General features: G+C 43.6%; 1 protein-coding gene and 1 long non-coding RNA gene across 2 annotated transcripts in view; one reads left to right on the forward strand and one right to left on the reverse strand.

Annotated features, from left to right (window-relative positions):
* LOC138569797 (uncharacterized) overlaps positions 1-15,463 on the forward strand; it is a 108,438-nt gene extending 92,975 nt beyond the window's left edge. The window contains exon 3 of the long non-coding RNA XR_011303333.1: positions 15,287-15,463. This is a non-coding gene — a long non-coding RNA (uncharacterized lncRNA). The remainder of the gene's footprint in view (positions 1-15,286) is intronic.
* Positions 1-21,341, reverse strand: part of LOC138569796 (patched domain-containing protein 3-like) — a 231,028-nt gene that overhangs the window by 17,963 nt on the left and 191,724 nt on the right. Inside the window, exon 3 of the mRNA XM_069648113.1 lies at positions 20,041-20,186. Within this exon, the coding sequence (XP_069504214.1) occupies positions 20,041-20,186 (146 nt within the window). The remainder of the gene's footprint in view (positions 1-20,040; positions 20,187-21,341) is intronic.

The following is a 21,341-nucleotide window of genomic DNA, read 5'->3' on the forward strand; positions in this document are numbered from 1 at the left end:
TTTCCCTATGTTGAGTGTGTGTAAAGAATACTTCCTTTGATAAAAGGTAAGCTTGTCTACAATGGCAGCTTAGTTTATAAGAATCATCTCATGCACTATCAAAACACTAATTTTATATTAGTGTACAGGCCCGTGTACACGGACCAAAGTGCAGGTTTTCCATGACACAGTAGGACCAGTATAGATTATAAGCCTACAGCTCCCTCTAACGGTGACAGCAGGCAAAGCTATGTGCGTTGGACCACTGTGTATCCAAAGGCAACAGCTCCCTCTAGCGGAGCATTCTGTGCATTCGGGCAGCCTCTAGTACGCATGACGGCTTCAGGCAAACATACATCTGGCCTTTTATCTTTATTAAGATATGTGATGAGAGTGTACATGTTCTGCTGCATGAGCAGTCCCATTTACATGACACGCCTTTGATTGTACTAGCCCTTGTTGTGACATCAGTCTTCTTGGTCTGTGTAGTCTGACATCACAGTGGTGCAAAGGAACTTACCCCCTCCCTGACATTTTCTGTCTATGATGGAAAGATGCAAGGGCCATATTCTCAGACGTTTTGTGTGCTTGCCACAGACAAGTGCGCTCACAAGTGAACACAAATCTTGCATACTTTGGGTGGCATGGTTCTCAAAAGAGCATGTGTCCATGCAGGTTGGCTTTGTTTGGGTTGATTCCAGGCACTCACAGACCCTGCTGGGAGCGTGGTGCCACTCCATTGGCTGCCATCTCATCACAGGGCTCTTTCATTCATGTGGGGATGTGATTGGGTATGTAACAGTCCTGTGTCTGTTTGTCCTGCACCTGGTCTCACTGGTCAAGGCCAGAAACAGGGAAAAATGCTATGCATTCCAACAAGCCCGACAAAAATGCTCAGGGTTCCTCCACCATGGGTAAATGTATATGTAAGTGTCGGATCCAGGCTTGATACTAACACATTCATGCAGATGCTGGTTCCAACTCCCATCAACCCACCTCCAGTCCCTTCCACTGTAGACAAGTCCCCTTAGGGGACCTGCATGAAGGGAGATGCAGCAGTAGAATGCGAGGAGCCCTTTGCCCCTTGCATTCTGCTGCCACAACTGCATGTGAAGGGGCATGCCTATGCATTTTATTCATCTATGTATAAAACCTTTATAACAACTGTATCAAACAAATATTTACTGTGATGGGCAAGAAGGAAGGCTACCTAAGGTTGGGTCTATCACCCCTGATTCCAGACACCATTCAAACATCAGCCATATCTTTTTCTAACTCTGCAGCCCCCACTCTGAAGCTGATAGAAGCCATGAGCATCCATGGCAACATGTATGTCACACACATTCTCACAGAACATAACATTAGGTCTTGTACAGTGAAGAGGGGCCTGCGGAGCAACCCTAACCTTGAGACACTTCTCAGGGGCAAATACAGGATTTACATTCCTGATGAGGATAAGAAAAAAGTAGGGTCAACCAGAAACACATAAGGGCAATTCTGGGTATTCTTTACAGAGGTGAGCTTGGGTGTTTCAACCTCATAGGGTACCACATATAGGTTACAAACAAGGGCATTGCTTCTCGGGCCTAGTCATCAAAGTTCGGGCCCAGTTCTAGAAAGTTCATTGACATTCCAATGACTAGTTCCACCCAATTCTCAAAATTGAACTCTATCCCTAGTAAGCTAACGTGCATTTGAACCTTGAAGATAGACCCTGTCAGGGAGAGTATACAGTTCCATTATGTTTGAACCATAAGGTGGAAATCCTTTTAGACAGTGGCCAATCCCTATTGCCTATCCTTCAATTGGCAACTAACGAATGTGAATGTGTTGTATGCCTGTGTCTATGTGATTTGGCTGTGGCAGAATTGTTCACGACAGAATTAACCGTATTCAATTCTGCTGCAAAAACAGTTATGCCACGTCCAAACAACGCATATATGTGCCCCTTGAGCCCCGCAATAAATCCCACCACCCCAATTACCTTTTCTCCGTCCTCTTCTTTCTGACCCTGCGGCGTCAGTTCCGTCTTCTGTCGCTCTTACACGGGTCAGATCTGACGACACAGGTTCCCCTTTTCTCATTTATTTTTTCCCGTCCCTGCCTACAATATTCAGGAAGCGGGGGACACCCCGCCACCCCCCAAGGCCATCAATACCGAACATGGGACACAGGGGACACCCCTGCAAACCCCACTCGGTATTGATTACCCAATTTGATCAATTTGAATCGATCGAATGTTAATTGCCTAATTCGGCCAGATCAACCATACGATCAATACAAATCGATCAAATTGGGTAATACCGTATACCTGAGTCATCAAGTTGTGACCAGACTTTGCCTTTCCCCACAGCAGACGAGCCAGCTTTACAACACATAGCTGGCTGTGCTACAATGCTCGAATCACTGTGGCTCCTCACATGGCATATTCCATTCCTTGCAATGACTGTTGCCACTAATGAGCAAGGTGAGAGGAGTCAAGGGAGCTGCTATGGTCCCATAGTTAACAATGACATTCCTGAACATATCCAGTTTGCTCAAGATCATCTATACTGGGACTACTTTATGGACGGTTTCCAGTCAGGAGCTGTCTTTAACATGTTCTGGAGAGTCTATGCTTGTACCTCCCTCATCTTAGGCCCCGTGTAAAACACCCCGCTCAGCTCCAGTGGGCACTCAGAAGCCTTAATGGTGAGCTTTGTTCTCCAAGGTTCCAGCAACTCTAACTTGAAAATGAAATTGATTTCATATAATGTGCTTCATGCCAGACTCCAGCTTCTGAGTGTGGGAATGGGACTGGGTATCGAGCATGGGACCGGGACTAGGTATCAAACATGTGCTGCTCACCAAGACGACCACGCTGCCCTCGAGCTATCCTCTCACTTGAGGTGGATCCAAAGCTGTTCCAAAATACTATAGAGCTGGAAACAGCATGTGATCTATGTAGGCAATACAGACGCTCTCGAGACCTGTGAAGCCATGATTCACCAGCCTTTAGAACTTGGTAAGTATATTTGTTTCCAAGGGGAATTACCCTGAACTGGCATATGCTCCCTGATGTGGAGTATACTGTCTTCTGCTTGGCATATTGGCAATCTACCAAAAAGTCAAAGATGTTCAGAAATTCAGCCATCCCCAAACTATCCACAACTCATTAGCTGAGTAAAAAGAAAAGGCGTGCATCTTTCTTGAATATATAATTTGTTAATACATTGATAATGCACTATGGCATGTTTTAATGCATATTATTGATCAATGAATGCAAAGATTTTTCAGAAGGTAGCTCTATGGATGAAGCACTTTCTGCAGAGATCTGTACTTATGCGCAAGCCCACTGTTGTATCCTATGTTTCTTAATAAGGTGGGCCAGCAAGGTCTTTGTGTGAGGGTAAAAAGGGCACATCCCTGTGGCCCACACTTTGGAAGAGGCACCCATATGACTGGCGGTGTAGGGAGTGCCCAACAATCTTTTTAGAAACATACCATGTCTTCATATGGAATAGTGAACTGCTAAGGCTATCAGCTCTGAGCTTGCTGCCTGGCTGTTGTCGACAAGTACATTTCGATCTGATCCACTTATCCTGTATTGTGTCCCGTATTCACAGTAGCAGATACTGTATATTCTTTCACTATAACACAAGTGGTGAATATATTGCTCATGTCCAGTAACCAAAGTTAAAATGCATATTCTGTAAGTGCCACTCATGTACAGAAGAGAGGATAGCTCACTTTGCTACACACTCTTTGCAGATATCAGTGTTCATACGCCTGATCACAGTGCCACATTCAGACTAAGCCGAGGCACCCTTTCCGCTCTCTGAGGTCAGTTGAGTGCATTTAGACTTGGGTGATAGCAAACCCTACCATGCTACAACACAGAGGACCTGCAACAGAAACCACTGTTTTAAAAACTAGCATAGCGTCAGTATAGCGCAGCCACTGCAAATGAAGAGCATAAAGTGTTAGTGTGTAAAGGTAATTAGGCAGCTAAATTCGAGAATGTGGAACAACAATATGGTGGCCTGTATCGCAGCTTTTCCACTAGATGATACAGTGAACCTGGTCCAATAATCTCATGTCTCTGTGTAGTACCATGCTGTCTGCTGCAAACTAGACTTGCCCACTTCCATGTTGCTTGCATTTTTAAGCACTTTTCCTTCTCTTTCTTTTGAAATTGCCTATTTGAATGACAGAGGTTTTGGATAGAATAGAACCAACCAAATGTCACAGGCCTCAGTGTGGTTTATTTTCGGTTCTGTTTGTTTAGAACCGAAACGGCTTGTTTTCTGTCCAACTTCTAATGCACATCATGAATAACAATAAGGAAGTCTGTGCGTTGAGTGTATTTAAAACTTTGAAATACAGCAGTAAGACTATGATGAGATGTATGGGGCAAAATCAACTATTTGTTATTCATGTACATTTGGGCTGCACATTAGTTGATGAAGGAGAAGTTGAAGCTACACACATTTTTGCATAAGATGTTTCTGTGAAACACAGGTAATTATTTAACTTCATGAAGTAAGATATGCACAAATTATTCTGCCTTGCTCTAACAAGAACTTGGAGACAATATGGCCACACATAGAAATAGCTTGTTGAGCTCAAATCCCAGCTTCACCTCATAACCAAAGTGTGTGATCCTGAGCAACTCATTCAATCTCATGGTGTCCATCATCTCACAATTGCCATTCCCACAAACCTCCAGAATTGGCAGTCCCTAAGAGAGAATTGGTTGTCAGGGCAAGCTCTTCAGAAAAGCATCACCCTAGATGGTTGCTTCAAATATAATTGTAGTGAATGTTGCTAAACTGCATTCCACAAAGTAATGTGTTTTTTTACTCACTAATGGCAACATACCTTGACAAATGTGTCCCTCTTCTAATCTCAATCACGGACCAGTAATCTATTCAACTGCGATGCTGACACTATCTACGACTATACTTGCTAGAATAAATCTCCCTTCAGTGTGCTTCACCACAGTTCCAATGCTAGCGTTAAAAAAAAAAATACAAACACCTCTAGATTTAGAGTTCAGCAACATTCTATGGTGCTGAAGTAGTGGAATGTCCACCCTCAGTCTCCATAGTTTATTCTTTTTTGTTGGGCTATTAATATAATACCCCTTAAATTCCAAGTCAAAAACTTCAATGTTTTAGCCATACACTAAAAACAAAATAGCCAATGCAGTTCGGTAGTTATCATTCAGAGTAAAGAATAGACTAAGAAATAAGAACAAAGAGCAAGTGAATGGACAGCTCAAAGTACCGTGTAGCAGAAGCCCAAGAACTATAGGAAAAATCAGAGACGAAAAGAAAAATATGAGGACATAAAAAACGGAGAAATTGATATTACAACAACCAACCCTGGTACGCACAAGGTTGGACAAAATACCAATATATACATAAAAAAATAAAGTAGTAATGAACTGTTCCATTCAGTGTGCTTCACCTGTTAACTGCTGTCACAGCTTCGAAAAAAAATAATTGGAAGCTATTATCTACTGTGACCAACAATAAATGAAGGAAGAAAGAGGAAAAAAAAGAATTCCACTTAGGCAATCAAAGATTTATCCATACTATGATGTGCAGTTCAAGAACACAGAACAAGATGGGTAATGAGTACAGCGATATAACCATGTAAATGACGTAAACAATTCTTGTTTTCATATCATGCCTAAAATCAATAGTGATCTATTTAACATAACAAAAATATCATAGCACCTCCCAACAATGACTTGTTAAGCCTGTATTGGTGCTTCTAAACAATATATCTACAGTCCATTCCCACCACCCCATTAATAAGTTCAACAGAGGAATCTAGCGCAGTAAGAAACCAATACAAAACATTGATGATGTTATAAAGCGTCTCCGCGTTAATAGTACATGTCACCATCTATTGTCTAGGCTTCCATGCAGACAGCAGCCGCAATAAATATATGCATGGCTTTCACTATATCCTGTGTTGTGAAAAACCGGCAGGCCACATTCCTCATTGAATCCCGAACCAGAGCAACAAGCAAGCAGAATGCAAATGGCCGTCCACATGAATCGTCCGGTTCCCCCAGTGAAGCACACCCACAATCATGGCAGGGTGTTTGGCTTCTTCCTACAAGAGATCTCCTCTGTACCACCTGAAACAAACACATGAATTGTGTTTCAACAGACGAAGAATGCAGTGGTTCCAATCTCGCTCCAAGTTAAACAAAATAATCCACTGCACAAGGCATGCAACATACACTGCGAACAATCCGGGTTTATAGACTGCATTATTAATTAGTGTAATGACGCCCAGTCCTGTTAATCAGACAGGCTGACTGCTTTTAATTTAATTTGTGAATGTTTTCATTATTTTTTTTAATTCTTTTTTTTATTTGATTTAAAAAATGTTTACACATTTTCTTTTACAAATTATTTGAATCCGTTCCTTAGTCCTGCTCCTCCATTCATCCTTATTTAGTTCGTTTTAAATTAATCTACTTTCTGGTTTAGGGCTTTCCAAAGTCAATGGGCCTCATTAAACGGAAGGCGGTAAGGGTTAACGGTCACCGGTAATGGTACCGGTGACCGTTAACCCTTACTGCCTTAGTACGAGGTCCCTTTGCGGGTTGGTACTTTAACGCCTGCTTTTTAGCAGGCATTAAAAACCAGCCCGCAAAGGGACCAGGGTGCTAATTGCAGTACCGTAATTAGCACCTTCCCCATTCCTATTATGCCCTATGGGGCAAACATGGGAATGGGGAAGCGCAATGGGGGAAGCGGGAATTACCGCCCCGCCAACCTTGGAATACGGCGGTAATTCCCCTTTCCTCCAAGGCGGTGCCGGTATTTTACCGGCATGGACCAAGGTGCTATTAGCACCTTGGTCCACCGCCTACCGTGTAATGAGGCCCAATATGTTGTAAAAATTGCGACACTGCAATTATTTCCTTTGTGCATTCCCCCTCCATTAAGCGTTTCCACCATACTTTTTCTTCGTAGATGGAAAGTCCTTCAAATAAATGCAACATGTGTGTGGTTCTTAGTTCGGTCAAGCCCGTGCAGTTCAGTTGTTGGACAATGATATTCCTCTGATAAATCTTATCTCATTAGTTGGCAAAATGTTGAGACGAGCCCTCATGAATGTTTGCCGGTGTTGTCTGTTTGGAAAGATTTTCAGATAGGGTCTGATCTCATTCAGCTTTCTATTGATCGATGTCACATGCGCCGCTGATTTATCTGAACCCGCCGTGTCCTGGGTCTTTATCCAATCTACAGTTTCTAGTCTTGTTATTGCTTTCATGGGATTGGTTATTAGCTCTTCTTCTGAGGATCCGATTTCTTCTAGTTGAGATGTTATTTTCTGGCACCAGCTCTTTAAGGTATTAGAGTTTGTTGTGAAAACTTCATTATGGATGACATCAAAGATGTTAGACCGCTCCGGAATAATCACTTTTCTGTATATCATCAGTTTGTTCCTTGATACAATGCTTTGTAGGGACAGAATACATAATTCCCTTCTTATTAAAGGCATCGGCGTAGAAGGAGGAAGGTTCAATATCTGTCTCCAGAAATGACTTTCCAGCTTTATCCATAAAGTTGCCGGGATGTTGAGGAAGGCCTCTGCCCCGTATGTTACTGATGGGGTCACTTTAGATCGATAAAATAGTATAATCGGTTTGAGTGAATACCGGCAGAATTTCCTTTCAAGGATCTTAGCTTGGGATGTTAGGTTCTTCATTCTTTCCCAAAGATAGAGCTGCATACTTGTTTCAGTTTGGTTATTGCTCAAGATCACTCCCAGGTATTTGAACTCTGATACCGGTTCAATCTTTTCGTCTTCCAGCTTCCAAGTAAACGAGATGTTAGGAGTACTAGTTTTTTGTAGCGTCATGATTTTTGTCTTGCTTTTATTAATTCCTAATTCGTTTTTTCCAATGTATCTGCTCAGATTGTCCAGTTGTCTTTGTAATCCTATTGGCGTTTGATCAAATAAAATTAGATCGTCCGCATACAGTAGACGAGACACTCTAGACCCGCCCATTTTTGGAGGATAAGATCTAAGGTCAAGTTCAGAATCTTTGAAATCCCACAAATATGCGTTGAATAACGTGGGGGCCATTGGGCAGCCCTGCTTCACCCCTTTTTCATTATGGCTGCAGGTCCAGATATTATCAAAGTATCAATTGTTTCAGCTCTGCTCTGTCACCGTGTTTGTATTAATTTGCATCTCAAATAGGAGTAGCTGCTAATTTCTGTTCAGAGTCCTCTTGTTGCTCAGAACCACAACTTCCAGAGTGCACCTGAATTTCTCCTTCTGAATTTCCAAGTGCTCATCCTGATGATGGCGCATCCACGTATGTCAATGTATCATCTCATAGTTCCAGTTATTTACAGCAACACGCTACGAATGCAACTGTGAAATGCGACTGTGAAATGCAGAGGAAGAATTGGCCGATGTGATGAGACAAAAAAATGTAAAATATATCGCACCCTGCAGTCAGAATTGTTGGACTAAAGACTGAAAATGCAGTCTCTTCCCTCTGCTTTACAGATAACCTCATGTTATCTTGCCTCAAAATACCATGAAGAATACACCGATGACCAACATCTAAAATATGAAACACTTTGGACTCATTCTGACACATGGACTTTTTTCCATTTTTCCATTAGGTTTCGCGTGGTTGGACACTAGATAGGATGGTATAAAAATGACATTTGCTACTTTTTTTTTAAAGATATTACATTTGAGAGAACAAAGTTCATTACATCTGTCCTGGCCTTGACATTAAACGTGCCCTGCTAACGACAAATCCTAGTTGCAAGGTCGGGTAGAAATTTTGTGACACCACTTAAAAAATTGAACAACCATGGTAATTCACAATGGGCCTCATTCCGAGTACGGCGCTAACCAATGGCGCTATTAACGCCTTGGTTGACGCCGTACCCGGACCGGCAGCGCTTTGGTGGATGGCGGAATCACCGCCCCATTCCAAGGTTGGCGGGGCGGTAATTCCCCATTCACCAAGGCTCTTCCCCATTCCCAAATGAGCCCCCATAGGGCTCAATGGGAATGGGGAAGATGCAAATAACGGTGACCGTTCATTACGGTCACTGTTATTGGCTTGGAGGCCCCTTTGCGCCCTCGACTTTAACACCTGCTCAAAGCAGGCGTTAAGGGCGAGGGCGCAGAGGGATCTCGGAGTATGGCGGTAAGGGATTACCGCCACCGGTCTCGTTACCGGTGGCCGCTATCCCTTACCGCCATACTCGGAATAAGGCCCAATGTGTTTTTTTATCCACAATTGTATGGGAAATATATAGTTGGTTTCATTAGTTAATGGCTTCAGAGCTGGTGGTGAGCGGGAGGAACAGCAGAAAATGGAACAGATAACTGCTGTAAGAACGAAAATTATGTATTGCATAGAAATATACAGCACGGTGTCACAGATGGCCTCAAAAGTCCTTAGACTGATAGATTTGAGGTGCTTTATTAAGATTTTAAACAAATGGTTTGGTAAAGCTTGAATGATGGAAACTAAGGGGGTCCTTACAGCTCTCTCAACCTCCATGTGGGCTCCCTCCTCTCTAACTGAGGCATCCCTAACCACCAGATTGTCCCCAACATATTCTAAAACATGGTAACTCTGACTGTCCAGATCTTTACTAATCTGGAAGGAAAACCTAAAGGCCAGGGCGTTCTCTATTTAGCTCCCTCAGGAAATTTCTAAATGATCCTCTCCCTTTGTCCCTGGGGAATTCCTTCTCTGTCTCTCTCCTCCCTCCTTGATCTTCCTCATCTACCTCCCACTCACTCCGTACCCCTTTCCTTCACCTCTCACTTCTCTCCCTACTTTCTCCCTATCTACTTCCGTCTCCTAAATCCAAAATGACTTGTCATATCATATCCTTACCTGCACTCTCTCAGAACACTTCCACAGTCTACTCAGCACTTGATTCCTTCACTCCCCTCCCACCTGCACCTGGCCTCTTCTGAGCATCTTCAAATCTCCTCTGTGCTGGCTGGGCTTTTATCTGTTTCTTTTGGACCCACTCGGTGCACTATACATGTCTTTCAGACCCACGAGCCAGGACCTTTGGCACTGGCCAGTGAGCAAGGACTTCAGTCGTGGCCACTGTATATTTTAAAGCTCTACCAGGCACTAGCCATGGCCTTTGGCCATGTCCACTCTACATGTTTCCCCAATATGTAACTATACATGACTTTTGGGTCCACTAGCCAGGGCCTTTGGCCCTGGCCACTGAGCACAGCCTTTGGATGTGCCCACCATATATTTTAAAACACTACCGGGCCACTAGCCATAGCCTTTGGGCGTGGCCACTGTACATGTTCCCAATATGTTGTTTTTGGATCCACTAGGTGGCCTTCGGCTGTGGCCACTATACATGTCTTTTGGACCCACTAGGCAGGGCTGTCAGCCCAGGCCAGTGAGCTCGGCCTTTGGCCAAGCCCACTGCATATTTCGAATCACTACCGGCCCACTAGCCATGGCCTTTGGCCTTGTGAAAGATCTTTTAAAACATAAAAAGTAATTTAAAAAGTTACAAATGCTGTTTCGGCCTAGTCCCCATTCATGTTCCCATGAAGTCCAATTTTTCCTCCAGCACACAGAAAAAAACACGATGGAATTGGACCAGGTACGAAACAACTTGGGTACGAAGCATTGAGTAAAATTCTGGGGCAGGGTCTGGGGTTTTTGCATCCAGTAGTGTTTAAAATATTTGACGGGGAAGGAGGTGCTCCCTTCTCCCAAAAGGATATCTATATCTCCGTAGGTGCTTGGCAGGAGAGAGGCTTTTCAGAAATGAAAATCAGCCATTTTCTTTTTGGTTCGATTTGAGAGATAACCACGATTATTACGGGAGTAACCGCAGCTATCCAACAACAAAAAGTGGAATAAAGGCTATTTTGAGTGGGAACAGCGATGCAATGGCATCAGGGTAGAGGTGGGGACTGGGAAAGTGGACACTATGTGACATTAGGGAGTTGGTGGGGGCTGTGGACCAAGAAAACCCGATCAGGAATGTAAGTGCGTCACACAAACTACAGCTGTTTTGGGGGGAATGGGAGAGGGCTACAGAGGGAAAACAGAGTTGACGGGGTGGAGAGAGCATGTCAAACGGAGGGCGGCACTTGGTGAGTGCGTGGGAAGGCATAGAAGAATTATTTTTCACAAGTTTTACAGATAACCGTGGTTATTCGCAGGCAGCAGGTGCCTACAGATAACCGCAGGTATTTGTAGTGCATTACCAACATAACCACGGTTATGGGTAAAAAGGTTTTAAAAAAGAGAGTTCAAATAATTGGATTAATACAACAAAAAATTCTTTTTACAGCAACAGTGAGGTCGGTGGTGGAAAGTAGACACAGCCAAAGGCCGTGCTCACAGGCCATGGCCCTTTGGTGTTTTAAAATATACATGTATTTTGGGACGACTAGCCAGGGCCTTTGGCCATGGCCAGTGATCACAGCCTTTGGCCGTGCCCACTGTGTATTTTAAAACACTAACTGCACACTGTGCAATCACCTGAAGATTCCGATGCTGTAAACTGATCTGTTTGTCTCTAATCGCAGTTATAAACTTTGTATTTGTATCCTAGTATGATAATGTATAATCTACTGTGATCATGATGGAATTATTTGCTCATATGTTGGGAGTGGTGTGGTGGATTTTTTTGGGGGTGCATTGTTGCATGTGGTATACTTTAAAATTGAATAATATTTTGAACTTATTTCTCAACAGAACATGCCACTAGCTATTGCTGCCCTCCTCTCCTCATGTCCCTGGTACACGGACTTTGACATTCTGTGATGATTGCCTGACAGCCCTTTAACATAGAAAGAGTTGGGGTTCTTCCGTTTTGAGGGGTTCTCTGCTGGTGAATAATTAGGTGCTATGTATGAGAGATACCTGCACCACGTCACCTGCCATCTGCAGGTTTGGCTCCAGTAGACTGATTGATGGAGACACAAGCAATGTTCCTTGATGGTGCCAATTGCTCTTTTAACAGCACTAGATGTAGACCCAGGCTCTACCCTGTTCTCTCTAATGAGGACGATGAGGTAATGGACAATTAATTAATAGGGTATATGCTGTCATTTCTAGGCCATATATAAAAGTAATGCTTTAGGATATGTGCGGCACATCTGCTGTGCTGTGTGGATGTGCTCGCCCATAATCATAGCTCCTAAACCTAGTGGAACGGTGCTTGTGTTTCTGTGGATACATGCTTGGGTTCAAAATGCCCCAGGTTTTGGGAGTGAAACACAGTATTGAGACGCATGTACCCTTTTTCTCATTGTAGGAAGCACAGGGCAGGAAACAAGCTTCATAATCGTGAGGCGTCTGCTGCCTATGGCCCAGAATTGTGGGAGGAAGCCACAATCTCCTAGAACTCATTGTTGACAGCTAAGAAGTTCTGTGCGTTACGTGGGAAGTTGACTAATGTGGGCACAATGTGTGTCTCTGGTCTGCCAGATTTAGCTGTTATATGCCGGGGATGCTTGCGGTGACACTCAGCAGGGAGGATGTTGTATTGTATCAAAAGTGTAAAAGGGGCTTCATATTTTATCCTTTGGGGCTTTATTTTAGTCTCAACCATGTCCATTCGATCTTCCATCAAGTCCTTACTTATGTCAAGTGTATATGGACTCATGCATTCTTTGCTACGGGAACATTTCCATGTTCTGTGTGCACATCCCTTTTGACTAACAATTTGAACAATATTGCCTGCCACAAGACTTTGCATCTGTGTACTTTGTGAATCACAATGCAAGAGCTTCATCCTAGCGCTCACCATTATCTGCAGTTTACTTCTGCTTGTGGTGGGTGCCCGTGTTTAGGAGAAATTAGAATTGTTAAGCAATACCATATCCCTACGGGGGAATGTGCTGCAACTTACCTCTGTGCAGCTGCTTCATTTACACTTTTCACCCCTTGTGCGAGTTAATTTATAACATGTCTGCCAGCAAGATTTTAAATTTCCCTACAGTTGAAGCGTTGCTTTTGCTGTTAATGCACAGCTCTAGTTTCTTCATTTGTCAATGTCTTCAGAGTTTGACACTTGTGTTCTTGTTAATTGTATATGGGATGCTTATTGATGTAGGTATAGAGGCAGTAAATATTTAATTGGCATTTTTTCAAGTTTGTTATTTTTCTCTATGGCCTTCATTATTAAAAAGGCAGATGCAGAGGAAACACACACTTATCACGTTTGAACATATAATGTGACGAATCAAGAGTGTGTGACCCTTTTGCCTAAGGGAGAGCCACCTCCTTTGAGGCTAGGGGTCAGTCCGCTCCATAAAACCTGCGTACCTAGGGGTCTGAGATTGACTCACCATTAGGGACAAGGACCCCCATTCCCAAAGGGAACTCCCTATGCAGGACACTTCGTCTGAATACATGGGACTGCCTTGCATCCAAAACACTGTGTCCCCCTTCTGTTTGGTTGTAGGTAATATTGAAACACTTTATCTCAAAATAAAAGAGAGATCACTTTAAGAAGAAATGCCTATAAAAACAGGATGAGGAGGCCCCAACAGAGAAGAGAGCAGTACCCAGGTTAAGCCCACTGACATCAGAACGCCAAGAAGAGGCAAAGCTGAGTACAGCTACAGATCCCACGCTACTGCGAGAAGCAGGGAAGGCAAATCGTAGATGCCGGAGGAACGATGTAGCAGACAGCGGGAGAACCATTGTCCGGATGTAGTCAGAGGAACCGTCCGAACCGGTGGTGTGACCATAGAGGTGGGTCTGGAGCCCTCAGAACTCTGCCAAAATATGGATGATAGGAAGCGAGGTAAGCTTCCACCCACTGCTGTTCGGGGAATTCAGCGAGCTACAGAGAAGCCGAGACGAGAGCAACCGAAAAACCGAGAGACAAAAGCGAAGAGAAGAAATTGATCTACCCGAGCATGACCTGACTCCCGCAAAGTCACCTGAGGCTGAAGAAGGTAAAAGTGGTGAAACGTATTGTGAGTTAGGAGTACAAAGTGAAGAACATCAAGAAAGAAGGAACTTGGTAAAGCCATCAGAGAGGTGGGAAACTTTCAAAACTAATAAATCAGAGTAACAACCCAGAGGGAAAGGAAAGTGTTTAAGAGACTATATTCAAGAGAACAATGTTAAGGGTTGCTTGCTCAGAAAAATACTTCCCACAACAAGTTGGGAGGAGCTGCAGGAGCTCATGAAACAAATATTTCCATACCAGAGGAGATCATCATAAGGAGTAATTTTGTGATACAAGAGGCATTTAGATATTACAGAGTTGTGTGAAACCAGAGGACCCTGGGAGAACCCGCAAGACAAAAAGGCAAAGGGGGTGGCAACCAGAAGAGAGAGATTCTTTTGTGCCCAGTTTCATTAGTATTATTAGGGCTCGTATAGGGTTAGTTTTGGATTGACGACATTTTTGTTTTTTGACTTCCTGACGACAGACAAGCACCTTAGTTTAACTTAGTTAAGTAGGCAATTCCACTATAGTGATAAGGCAAACTAGGCCTTTTCTATTATTTAAAATAAAGCTTGTAAAAATGGCTGTGTTGTGTCCAACTCCTTCTTCTAACCTGCCATAATCCTGGACTCAGCAGCATGAGGACTTTCTGTATGGGTGTGGGATCCCTGCTGAAGGCTCCTTCGACTGTGCCAACACGCTTTATGCCACTAGGGATCAACATTTTGATTTCCCCAGAATTGCATAATTTGCAGAGATGTTGCTTAGCTTTCTTGCACCAGCCAAAAACAGATGCAATCCATGATAATGCCTAGGGAATGGCACTGACATTTTTGTCATGGTCGCTGTCATTGCTGTTCTCCACCAGGTACATTAGCACACAATGCAGATCACCCCAGAATGTCTGCATGTGGGATGTGAAGAGTGTGGAAAACCTGTGCAGGACCTGGGTCTCTGCACCTTATGCATTGTGGTCATTTACTGATCCGTCTCAACTATGTGCAGAGATGATGCAGGATATAGGTACAGCGACCCAACACATGGTTGCACAATCAATTGGGGTCTTTCATGCAGAAATCCCAAGCTAATAGTAATGAACCACTCACAAGCTAATTTTAGAATGGGCATATTAGCAACCAGAGTGGACCATGTCATCATCCTTGGTTCACTTGAGGGGAGTTTGAACATTTCCTGGTCGGCGTGATAAAAAGGTGCAGGAACCCCGGAATTTCTTGGGTTCCCATGCCTTTTTTTTCTGCCCCAACTGAGAACACAGCAATTATGATGGCGGCTAGGTATGAGCATGTCAGCTGTCATCACTATAAATGCCTGTGGATTCTGTCTATATTCAGGTTAAAGAAGCAGGGAGGAATTAGTGGAGACGCAAGACTCTTCACCCACATCCACGTGAGATACTGGCTGAGACGCTGTTGATTTGCCCAGACTGAGCGGTGAAACGTGCCTAGTGGATTTCCTGCTCCATACCGCATACACCATCGCGGGAATCATGAGCAAAATGGCAGAGAGTGGAAAAATACATGGTAAGCTTTTTTCTGAACCAGGCTATTTTAATTGATGAGCAGACTTTTAATGTGTTGCTGTTTGTTTGTTCGTGGTTGAACTGTTTTTGCTAAATTGCAGGAGGTTGGAATAGGAGTGGGTATTTTTTTGCAAATGAAGTTGATATTGTCTTGGATGCAGTTCAGCGTCCACCTTGATCATTTTCTAAATATGATAATCCAAAAAATGGTTGTCAAATCTTGCCTTTGCTCAAAAAGACACAGAATGTCTATGACAAAGATGAACTGGGTAAACCAGACAACTGCCAATATATAGTCTAACCTCAATTGTATTTGCTATTTCCAAGTAATGATTTGCAGATTTGGTATGCATAAATCACAGTATCCACTCACAGTAAGGTTGCAGCAAAGGCCCTAGACAGCAATTACCAAGATGCAAGAAGTATACTCCCAGATTAATTAAGGTTTAGAAGAGCAGAGCCGAGCATTGTGAGCCAAGTGCATGCAAACTGTAAATCCAAAAGATTCCACGCAGAATAACTCAATAGAGCCCCAGTGGTAAAATAAACCATAACACTCATGTTTATAGTAGCTAAAGCCCTAATAAATGCAGGATAAAATTATTCCAAACACGGTCCCATCACACGTGTCCCATAATCGGCCAACATCGTCTCTTCATTAAAAGCCAGCAGACATAGGACACCTGCCTTACTCCCTAAACCGTACATACAGACATGAGACATTATACAAGGGCAAGTACAAAGGAATCACCCTGGCTAATGGCCTAGGAATAAGGGATGGTATATTTTTTAATTGCAACAAAAGAAGTCCATGGACCTCTCTCCCCCTACTCCTGTCTGACTCATGTCTTGATGACCTTTCAAGTGGCCATGGTTGGTTAGCAGAACACCAACAAATTAGAGTCCCTGGTGTTACGCCCCCCATCAAGTTATGTGCCAACCAATCCACTGTCAGAAAAGTGACATAATGTAACCTTTATCAACATAGGGGTGGTCTTGGGAGGAGCTATCAGACAAGCATTGTCCAATTACAGCATGTTACCCTTATAGAATGTATATGTAGACAACCCCACTAACCAACCCCAATCCCTGTAGGTTTTGTGATATGATAATGTAAGGTGATGATATTGATGACACAGATGTGCCATTAAACCAGCTAGTAATCATCTGAACTATGAAAGCTCTGTATGCTTGTATGCTGTTCCTGCTTTATTTGGATGATTAGAAAGCTGGATTTTTCTGTGCACTTTGTCTACTTCCGTTATTGAGACTAGCTTAGATTGACTCCAGACCTCTGGGTAATTTGGGACTTTCCTGGGCCGTCTTAAGAGGGAGTACACAATTAAAAAGACCCTGCACCTTGGAAAAAAGAGATTTCAAGAACTGAAATTATTTGATTATTTAGGGGTTCGCTTTAGTGATGATGTTCCATGGCGCGAATAGATTATTGAAAACAACCTTGTTCTTGCTAAAATAAAATGGGAATGCTTTGAATGTCGAATGATTAAACCAGTGTTGAAGATCTATTGAGCCCAGGCAGTGGTAGCTTCTACATATGGGGTGGGGATATGGGGCCATTGCAATGCTAGCTGTTTGGAAAGTGCAAAGAATAAAATATTGAAGCAGCTAATGAACATGCCTTTAGTTCTCCTAATGCAGCTCTCAATTTGGGGTTAGGTTCTTTTAGCATTTCTCTGGAGTTATTAACCGCTGCTGTATTTGGTTAAATTATGGAGGTTGTGACTGTGGGTGAAATTCTGGGAAGTTCTGACTGATCTGATTAACACACCTGATGCCTCTCCCTCACCATGGCTCCACGAGATCAAATTTAGATAGTATTGTCTTACAGTCTACATGGCACTCACCCGAGCAAATCAATGCTTACACTAAAGAAGCGGAGAAGTCTGCTACTCAAGATTGACTGCACCAATTAACCTATGCCAATGAACTACTTAAGGCATAAGCCTTTAGTGGACACTGTTGAATACTAACTTAATGAGATTGTGCCGGTCTACTTCAAGGAACTGCTTATGAAACCTAGAATAGACATCTTGCCACTGAGGCTTTTGGGCCAGATGGCGAAACAATATTATTGATGGCTGTCCTAACCGCCCTGGTATTAGTGAGGATGTGGTTCATGTATTGTTGGGCCTGGCAAACCTCCAAATAAGGAGAATTTGGTTGTGATCGATTTTGAATATTTTTAGGGGTAGATCCGCGCATTTCATCTATCACCTCTGTAGGTACTCTGACGATGCAAGGATCACAGCTGCTGTAGTGAGTTATCTGCAAAGGGCATAGCCGAGACGGCGAGTTATACTTAATACAGTTTAGTAAGATGGCTCCTTGCATGGTGCCTTTTTGTCAGTACCTGGAAGTGCATTACCCTATGAGCTTTTATGGATTATGTTATGTATTTTTAAACAGGTTCGAATCCTGATCCCAAGCTTAGAAACCACTCGCTGGTATTAAGCGTGTAATAAATGAACAATAAAATACATTTCAAAATTAAGTGTTTTAGCACCTGTTCCGTATTTGAGATGTCATGTCTTTATTTTTATTAGGTGTATCATGAGTTTATGAGTAGGTTTTGGTGTAGTTGGTGCAACTAGTTGTTAGATACATTTTTACGATATTCTGGTATGTATGTGTGATTTTATTCGTGTGTGTTACCTTTGATCGAATGTGACTATGGCATTGCTAGCATTTGTATGAGGAGGAACGCATGATTTTTGTATTGTTTATTTGATCTTACATGTGAATTTGTCTTTGTGCATAATACCAAATAAAGTCCTGCTACTAAATTTGAATTCCTCTTTTTCTTTCACTGTAATTCACTGCAGTATTTGGTCCAGCTTCTTTAAATTAAAACACACATTTTATCTAAGCCAAATAACACCTTTGTTGCATGACATGAACATTTGCAACCTGTCGCTGTACCACACTCAGAGGCTGCTTGTACTGCCATTCTGGAAATAAATAATTGTTGTTAATGCCGTTGAAGTGGGAGAATGGAACAAAAGACTCCCACCAATCCCCTCACGCCCCTGGCCTAGAGGATCGCGGCCCAGACACCTGCCATGAGAGGAGTTTGCCTATCTACCAGACGACCAAATACCCTGGTACAGGAACATACGGATGTGCCCACCAGCCTGCCCACCAGCCTGCCCTGCCCAAGCCGACATCTGCGGCATGGATGAACTCGACTGAACCATTCAACAGTAAATGAACACATCGTTAGAGATGCCATGACGACCTAGCCAACGGTCACAACTCCCGTACAAACAGGTGCACTGGACACTCCCACACCAATCCACACGAAGAACATATTCAGTGTTATGGCGTAGGTGACGGACACACCCACTGACGCGCATCTTTATTATTTTTCACATAGGTTTTGCAAATGCAGAAACGCAAGACGCACAACGAACTCATCTAAAATGCTTGCTGACGCTTCTCCTAACCCATGCATTGCAAATGAGAAACATAACGAAGACATGATACTGGGGATAAAGCAATATGATACCGTAACTTAAAGCGCCGTGCATCAAACGTCCCCACCTATGCACCAGGCCCAAGTAGGCCGCAAGCAAGAGCCTCCATGAACATTGAACGAGCAAGAGTACGCTTGCTGACCCTGCAGAAAGAGCCCGGCGAGAACAGACAGCAAAGGGAACAATGTTGCAAACTCGCATACCACAAGCCGAAGCCAAGGTCACACCTGCAAGCTAAGCCAGACACACAGTGGAAAATGCAATATTAAATGTGCAGAATTCTGCCTCAACCACGGTCTCTCCTCACGTGACCAAGCCGAACCTGACAGGGTGCCAGACCCAGGAGAGAGGAGGCGCCTGGATCCCACGTTTTGAGACACAGGCAGCAACAATGAAGCGGCTCAATGGACATCTGCGGCGGTGGGAGTAGCCTGCTTTCAAGCATATGAATAAATCCATGCATTGTCTGCACACACACATAGTTACACATTGTTGCAAATGGCAGGTGCACCGCGAGCTGGGAACAGCGATGGTCCCAGACTGGGGGCTTGCGAGTGGACCAATCAGAACATGGGGCTCTTATCACTGACGCCATTAACATTAGCCAATCCTCAGGGGTCTTCATGTAACAATTTTCATGTATCTAATTGAAGGGACAACCCAATTATACCACCTGACTGACCCTCAACCACTAACAACGTTTTCTATACGTATGCTATACTAACCCTACCACTCGAGGAACCAATCCAGAGTGGCGATAGGTTTTTCGCTAACTTTCCCAGGTGATGCAAGTAGCAAGTCATACTAAGGTAAAAAGGGCCTGCGAGCCCCACGGAGAGTGAGAGTGTCAGGACGGACGCGTACGATCCTTGACCCATCCCTGCCGTTTTGTTTAATAAGCAGCAGAACCACCTTGCTTCTTGCGTGTGCCTCATACTCATTTTTGGGATGCACGGGAGGAGTTGGGGCCTCCCTGCCCGGAGGTCCACGGACGGCCCAGCCGACCCCGGGAGAATTTTCCCCCGACACCGTGCCTGCATGGCTGATTGGCTAGTAAATATTTTCCACTTACCCAGACTGAGAAATGGTGCGTTTGCCACAGAGATGACACACGGTACTCCACAATACATCAGCAAGCCACCACTAGCCGCTAACGCTAACCCAGATGAAATCACACCCAGCATTGCAACTCCTGCTTTGTTCCTCACACAGTCAAACCTAAAACAAAAGTAAACAGCCTTGAGTTAATTGCAAAAGGAATGGCGTCTTTATCAAGTATGGTATAGAGATCAACCATCAGTTACTACATTTCAAATGTACACAAATACATTAAAAAAAGTATCAGTTTGGCGCACAGTCCCCTGTGTTCCATCGAATGCCATGTTGGGGCACTGCTTTTTATCATAGTCCCATTCATTCCTCCATGCCATCACCCATTTCATCATTCTAGTAGAGAAAGGAATGGAGCTTATCTTGGTGTTTTCTGCTTTTCTGCTACAACAAATGGAAAATGTGCTTCTTACCAGAAGGGCTGCAGGGGATTCTTAGAACACTACAGTGCACATAACGAAGTGTGGGGGCAGTTAGGAAGAACACAGAAACAAAGAGAAAAAAGAGTGGAGAATGGAACACAGAAGATTGGGAATTCCATGTGTGACAAAAAGCTGATCGATAGGGGAGAACTATGAACTATGGAAAACGTGAGACGCTATCTTCTGAGGAAAGTGAGGAGTGCCTCTTTTCTGCAATGAGTCAAAATTCCCACTGGATATCTTTGTCCCATTGTGACTGCAGGGATAGAAATCACACGCTGGATCAATACTTGTGTGTGCATTATAGTTTGACGAGCAAAATAAGGAGCACAGTTTGGGTCTGAGGATGGATGGACATGCTGTATGCGTGCACACGCTAATACCCAAAAATGATGCCTTGTTTTGGCATGGCTTGCATTACACCCTCACACAATTTCTACCACATAAACAAATAGAGCAATAGCAAGTTTTCACAAATACATTTGAAAAATAACTGTGTGGTACACGGGCTCACTAAGATGCTGTGTTGAGGCACTGCTATTTTTATGACAGACGTGTTCATTCCTTCAAGCCATCACAAAATGGATCGTTCTAGTGAAGAAAGGAATGGAGCGTATCATAGTATTTTCTGTACCAAGAAATGAAAATTGTGCTCTTTACCAGAGGGACCACAAAGTGGATCTTAAAGTACACAAGAGCACATTCTGATGTGTGGAGGAAGCTGGACAAAACAGACAGAGGACAAAAAGAGAGAAAAAGCTGGAGAATGCAGAGACGTTTTTATGGGAGGGCAAAAGGGGCACTTGCCCAGGGCTGCCACCCTGGAGGGGGCCCCACAGGA

The sequence above is a fragment of the Ambystoma mexicanum genome, chromosome 2q, assembly GCF_040938575.1.
Source record: "Ambystoma mexicanum isolate Mex_15411 chromosome 2q, UKY_AmexF1_1, whole genome shotgun sequence".
Taxonomy (NCBI): domain Eukaryota; kingdom Metazoa; phylum Chordata; class Amphibia; order Caudata; family Ambystomatidae; genus Ambystoma; species Ambystoma mexicanum.